The sequence below is a fragment of the Leucoraja erinacea genome, chromosome 4, assembly GCF_028641065.1.
Source record: "Leucoraja erinacea ecotype New England chromosome 4, Leri_hhj_1, whole genome shotgun sequence".
Taxonomy (NCBI): domain Eukaryota; kingdom Metazoa; phylum Chordata; class Chondrichthyes; order Rajiformes; family Rajidae; genus Leucoraja; species Leucoraja erinaceus.
In genome coordinates this window covers 50022122-50028437 of record NC_073380.1, presented here as the reverse complement: position 1 = coordinate 50028437, position 6316 = coordinate 50022122, and the positions used below count along the sequence as shown (strand labels likewise).

Here is a 6316-nt window from a genome sequence, read left to right as displayed (position 1 = left end):
TGTTGTCCATAAAAATGGTATGACATGAAAGATAATGTACAAAAACAGTCAGAAAAGGATCAGCACCATCATGGTCTGATTTACTTGGAAAAGCGAATCATTTATTGTGTATTTATTGTCATTGTGTCTAATGTGCCTATAAAGTGCAGTAAGCAAGAATTACATTGTTCCGGTTCATACCCGGTGCACATGATAAATAAAGACTCCTGGGATGACTTGCACCAAAATGTTTTCATTACATTTAGAGCCAAACTGTCTATTGAATTTGTGCATTCATATTCAATTACAACAAAGCACAAGGTTTACGTATCTAGAAGCAATGTACAAATCAATCTTCCCAGAGGCCATTCGGACTGTAAACGCCTATCTCACCAGGGACTAACTCTACTGAACGTTTTTCCTTCCATTATTTATTATGTAAAATAATATGTGTGTTATGATTGTGTTTATAGTTTGTTTGGTTGTTTGTCTTTTGCACAAAAGTCCGCGAGCATTGCCACTTTCATTTCACTGCACATCTCGTATGTGTATGTGACAAATAAACTTGACTTGACTTGACTTGAAAACAGATTACCCGTCTTAATGTATAGATAAAAACATTCTAGAAGTTGATAAGTATTTCCAGGTCGAACTAAGGGTGGAGAACCAAGTGTATGCATGATACCGTCAATATTTCAAAATGGCATTTGTTAAAAAAAAAAAAAAAAAAAAATGCACCAGGGAGAGGGATCTGGAAAGGGGAATCACAGCATCTGAGCAAATTGGTACGTTGGGGTATGGTCCAAAATTGGGATTAAAATTTCTAAGATTGTATTCAATCAATTCAAGATAACAAACGGCAAGGCAAAAACAAAATGGAGATATGGACAAAACATTTTGGAAATGTTTGAATTTTAAGAAAAATAAAACATTTAAGAGTTTTATTGATACCCATGTTGACCACAACTAGATTAAGAACTGGAATGTTTATCCACCTAAATGTAGAAATAATACAGAAGGATGTACTACTGGGCCAAATTGACCTGATTCTCAACAAGGAAAATAGAAACGGTAAACATTCAAGGAGGAAACAAATGGGAAAGCAATGACAATTGTTTCACATAATCAATGTTTCAAAGAAACTAGTGTATGTGCTGTATGGTTAAAGAAGATTTCACTTTGGAAAATGCTTAAGAAAAATAGCATCAAATTATAAAAAGGCTTTATTTCTTGCTCTGTGACAAAGTTCTGTGAACGTTTGGAAAAAAAGTTAAAAAATAAAAAGTACAAAGTTAAATGTACAAAATTAGGCTTTCATTTTAAATAACTACAAATGAACATATTATCTACCAACATACGTTTTAATATATTTGAGACAGTTGGATAGAAATCTTTGTAGAACACGTGTACATTGCTCAGTCTTTCTTTCACGCTATGTACATTATTTCACCTCAAAAGCAATCTTATCTGACTCCCGGCACTATAATGAGATATTTTCTTTTGTGAAATGTACGAAATTTTTTGAAAAGACATAACTGCTTAAGGATATAATAATGGTATTTTGAGGTAATATGTCCCCAACAACTACATTTTCTCTAGGCCTTCCTTTTCCGTGACAAAGTATTTCCGTTTGTTTCCATTAATCCCGATCCTGAAGGCAGCTGTTGTGATTTCCTCAAAGGTATTGAAACCCATTCTTCTGCACTGTTTAAAGGTAAAAGAAAAGTTGTCACCCACTGTCATTTCATGAAGTTTCCAGCAATCGGTCGGTGGGGGCGCTGCGAGCCGGCAGCCCTGCCAGCAGTGTGTTAGTTTTTTCTACTTCTGTTGTTTTAGTGTGTCTTAATGTGTGCTTTTAATGTCTCTCTGTGCGTCTTGTGTGGGGGTTGGCGTGGGGGGGGGGGTAAGGGGGAAACCGCTTTGGTCGCCTTCTCCATGGAGAGACGACTTTTTCCATGTCACCTTCCCCCGTGGCCTAACATCGAGGATCGGTGTGGCCTTTCCCGGAGACGTGCCCGGGGCTTCAGCAGCGGGCACAGCGAGGATGTTTTCGTCGCAGAGCAGGCGAGCCCTCGCCGGGGGTCGCCGAAGGGGAGCACTACGTTCACTGGCCCACGGCAGCTTGAAGCCGCGGTCTGCAGAGCTCCAGCTGGCGGCATCTGGTGCCTGGGATCCCTCGTTGGGGACCCGGGAGGAGAAGAGCTCCGAACGCCGGCCCGTGGCCTACTTCTACCGCGGGTGCGGCTGGGACTTGCCATCCGGAGCGGGGTCCCTCGCCGGGGATCCCTGGAGAGGAGCTCCGACTGCCTGCCCTGCAGTCTGCGGTGCTTCTAGCTGCAGCGGGGACTTTAGATCTTCGACTGCCGGCCTGCGGCCTGTCTCCAGTGGGGAAGCACCGATTCAGGACTTACCCGGACGTACCTTGTCTGAACATCTGGACTCCCGCAGCGGCGACCGCGGAGGGTTGAGGTCCCGACCACGGGGGAATATGGAGGAGGACTGACCAAATTTTGTGCCTTCCACCACAGTGATGAATGCTGTGGTGAATGTTTGTGTTAAATTTTTATTGTATATTGTGTGTTCTTTTTTTTTTTTTTTTAATTGTACTGCTGCTGGCAAATTCATTTCACTGCACTTATGTGCAAATGACAAATAAAATTTGACTTGAATTGACTTGACTCGATTCAATTATCTTAGAAGGGATAAATAGAATGGCAATTATTAAAATAACATTGTTTAGTGTAGTTAAGTTAGAGATACAGCGTGGAAACAAGCCCTTCGGCCCACCAAATCTGTGTCTACCAACAATTACCCGTACCCTACTTCTACCTTCACGCTAGGGACAATGTACAGAAGACAATTACTTACAAATCCACAGGTCCTTGCAGCCAGAGAAAATCCATGTGGACACAGGCAGAATGTACAAACTCCATATGGATAGCACCCATAGTCAGGATTGAATCTGGGTCACTGGCACTGTAGGGCAGCAACTCTACTGCTGCACCCCTCTGTTGCCAGTAAGGGAAATGACACATGCCGTTGGTGTGGCATATATTTTCTGTAGTTCAGAAGAATGAGAGGGGATATCTTTGGGATATGGGAGGAAACCAGAGAAAACCCACGTGATCACAGGGAGAACATGCAAACTCAGGATAGAACTTGGATCTCTGGTGCTGCTGCGCCACCTTTGAAATCAAGAGAAATTTCCTCACCCAGAGGCCAGTGAACCTGTGGAATTCTCTACAACAGGAGATGGCGGAGGCTACATCATTAGGCATTCCAATTTTTTTTTTAATGGTTAAAGAGATCAGGGAATGTAGGGAGATAGCAAGAATGACAAATTGAAGTGGATGACTAATTATGATCAAATGGATCTGGCCTGAAGAGTTCAATGGCCTATTCCTGCTGCTAATTCCTATGTTTTTAATACCTGTAGGTTTTCTTTGCACTCTCTCTTCTGATTCTTTTGTTCGGAGCCTGCCCATCAGATAAATCCAAAGCCAGTGTTTTAGGGCTGCAGGAAGGAGCTGGTCTTGTTGGAGTCATTCCTGTGCACATACAAGAGAACAAGCTCAAATCTTCATCCCACATGCAGTATTAATCTTAAAAGATTGCTAACTATTGTAATGTGTAATGACAAAATGGAATGACAATAAGAGGATCATGTTTCAAAGAATAACATATCACGAACTCGTCAGAAAAATGCCTTCAAAATGTGATTGTAATAATGTAACATTTCAAATCTTGTTAGCGACCAACAATAAACATGGAAATAATGTGATTTTGATGTGTTACAAAATTTCAAATTAAATTACATTTCAGTATTTGGCAGAGTTAATTAGTTTGTTATATACACAAAAATAAACAATAAACCACCCAAAAACAAAATTTGACAACTCTGGAATACACCTGAAACTGATTTTTAATGTGCAAGTTCAACGTGAAACTGATTTTTATCAATATAGTTAACATGTGCAGACAATACTAAACTTGGTAGTAGAGTGGACAGTAAGGAAGAATATCTGAGCTTACAACAGAATCTAGATCAGTTGGGAAGCTGGGCCAAGGACTGCCAAATGGAATTTAACTTTGACAAATGTGAGGCGTTGCACTTTGGTTTGTAAAACCAGGGCACGTCCCTGGTAAAGTCCTGGGGCAGGGGTTCCAAACCTTTTTCCCAACTTTAATAGCTCATAACAATGTTATTTCACATATTTATGAACAACTAATGATGAACAGATACCAGTATACCAGAACCAAACAGTCAGTCAGTCAATGAGAAAAAAACATGTACAAATCCAAATTCAACAAATTTACCCCCTGGGGATAAATTTACCCCAGGTTGGGAACCCTTGCCCTAGGGAGTGTTGCAGAACTGAGAGATCTGGGAGTACAGGTGCATGACTGCCCGACTATGGGAAGGATGTCATTAAGTTGGAACGAGTTTAGAAGAGATTCACCAAGATGTTACCTGGACTTACACAGGCTTGAGTTATAGGGAGAGGTTGGGACTTTTATCTTTGGAGGGTAGTGGGCTGAGGGGTGACCTTAGTGAAGTATACAAGAGGCAAGGATACAATTATGGCTCTCAGTCTTTTTCCCTACAGTACGATTCTAAAACTAGAAGGCATAGCTCAAAGTGAGAGGGATAGACTTAAGAGGTACCTTGGGCAACCTTTTCACTGATAGGGTAGTCCGTATTTGGAATGAGCAGCCAGAGGAAGCTATAGAAGCAGATATAATTACAATTTCAAAAGACATTTGGACAGATATATGGATAGGAAGGGTTTAGAGAGTTATGGGCCAAATGCAGGCAAATGGGACTAGCCCAGAATCCCAACTAGGTCGTCATGGATGGGTGGTCCGATGAGCCTGTTCCTGTGCAGCATCGCTCATGACTTTGGTGGTGGGACCATGTTGGAGCTGGCATAAATGGCAGAGGATGATGTAATGGTCTCAGAGGCTGGCGCGGTGAAAGATGAGGATCAAGAGAAGTCTATGAATGGGGATGGGTCAAAGCAGACAGGCGGGGAATGTGACATGAATAACAATTATTTCAAAGGGCATTAATCGCAGAATCCAATCTGAATCACAATTCTAGGATTTCTGCACAGGCAGTCTTTAATGCTGAAATTTCAAAATTGCTGCCAGATTATCAGCATTCCTCTATAGAATTTAAAATAATATATCCTTTTTTAAATTTTAATAGCTCATGATATTGTTTCTACCATATAAGCTTTGCGCCCCAAACTTTATACAGGATGCTAGACAAGTTATTTATATATTTCCTGGTCTGCAATCAGGACGAATTGTTCAATTTGCTTGGCTACAAACAATAGGAAGCAGAGTTCAAAGATGTTCAGGGTCATCCTATAGAGCCATTTAGATAGAGACTTTTACTGGAGAGGTACCATTGACTTTTAAGATAAACCAATGCATTTTCCTTCACAGGCAAAAGCCCCTGCAATTTATTAAAGAACATCAAGGAAGCTTTCCCTAGTGTTTTGGCCAATATTTATCCCCAACCACTTTCACTTAAACATTTCATTTTTTCTTCTTCTTTTTATTTTGTATGGATTTATTGACATTTCATCTGTTCAATTAGTTTAATCAATCTCTGTAAAGCACTTTGGTTCAAATTGATTTTGTTGAAAAGTGCTATATAAATAAACATTATTATTATTATTATTATTATTATTATTATTTCATCATTTTACTGTTCACAATAACTTGCAATTTTTACATGCATTATCATCACAATGGCTAAACTATAAGGACTTAATTGGCTATGAAGTGATTTTCCATGTTTCAAGATAATGAAAGCTGCTAAATTACTTACTCCCTTACTTTTCCTGTGGGTTCCTGTGATGCTACTAAACACCTCTCTTCCATTTTCCAAATCATGAAGCAACCACCCCTGAGAAAAATACTACTTCACTTCCCCAGCACCACCTAAACAGCATTCTTTTCCCATTGCACAATTCCACTCTATTGCAGAAGCAATACGTGCTCTTGTACCACCTTCCTTTATCATCTGGGTGCAAATAATCCTATTACTCCAGTCCACTTTACTCACTTAAATTACTGACCTGATTAATTTATGCTTCTTTGTATCAATTGTGATGTCTAGATTTAGAATTATCGTCTTAAAATATATTTTGCCCTTAAAATTTCACGTTCAAAGCATAACAGAGTAGTGCAAATTTGCTTTTTACTAAATTAGAGAATAACCAAATCTAAGTGAAGTTTCAACAAAAGTAATATAGAAACTAAAAATTACTGTGGGACCCAATCGTGCCACAGTGGGACATCTCCTGATATGCATCAGTATTTATTT

At 39.8% G+C, this 6316-nt stretch overlaps 1 protein-coding gene across 1 annotated transcript in view; it reads right to left on the bottom strand.

Annotated features, from left to right (window-relative positions):
• Nucleotides 1–1321: 1321 nt before the first annotated feature.
• Nucleotides 1322–6316, bottom strand: part of smchd1 (structural maintenance of chromosomes flexible hinge domain containing 1) — a 130026-nt gene continuing 125031 nt past the window's right edge. Inside the window, exons 46-47 of the mRNA XM_055633455.1 lie at nucleotides 3410–3527; nucleotides 1322–1683 (exon numbers count right to left, since the gene is read on the bottom strand). Of these exons, the coding sequence (XP_055489430.1) occupies nucleotides 1575–1683; nucleotides 3410–3527 (227 nt within the window). The 3' untranslated portion in view covers nucleotides 1322–1574. The remainder of the gene's footprint in view (nucleotides 1684–3409; nucleotides 3528–6316) is intronic.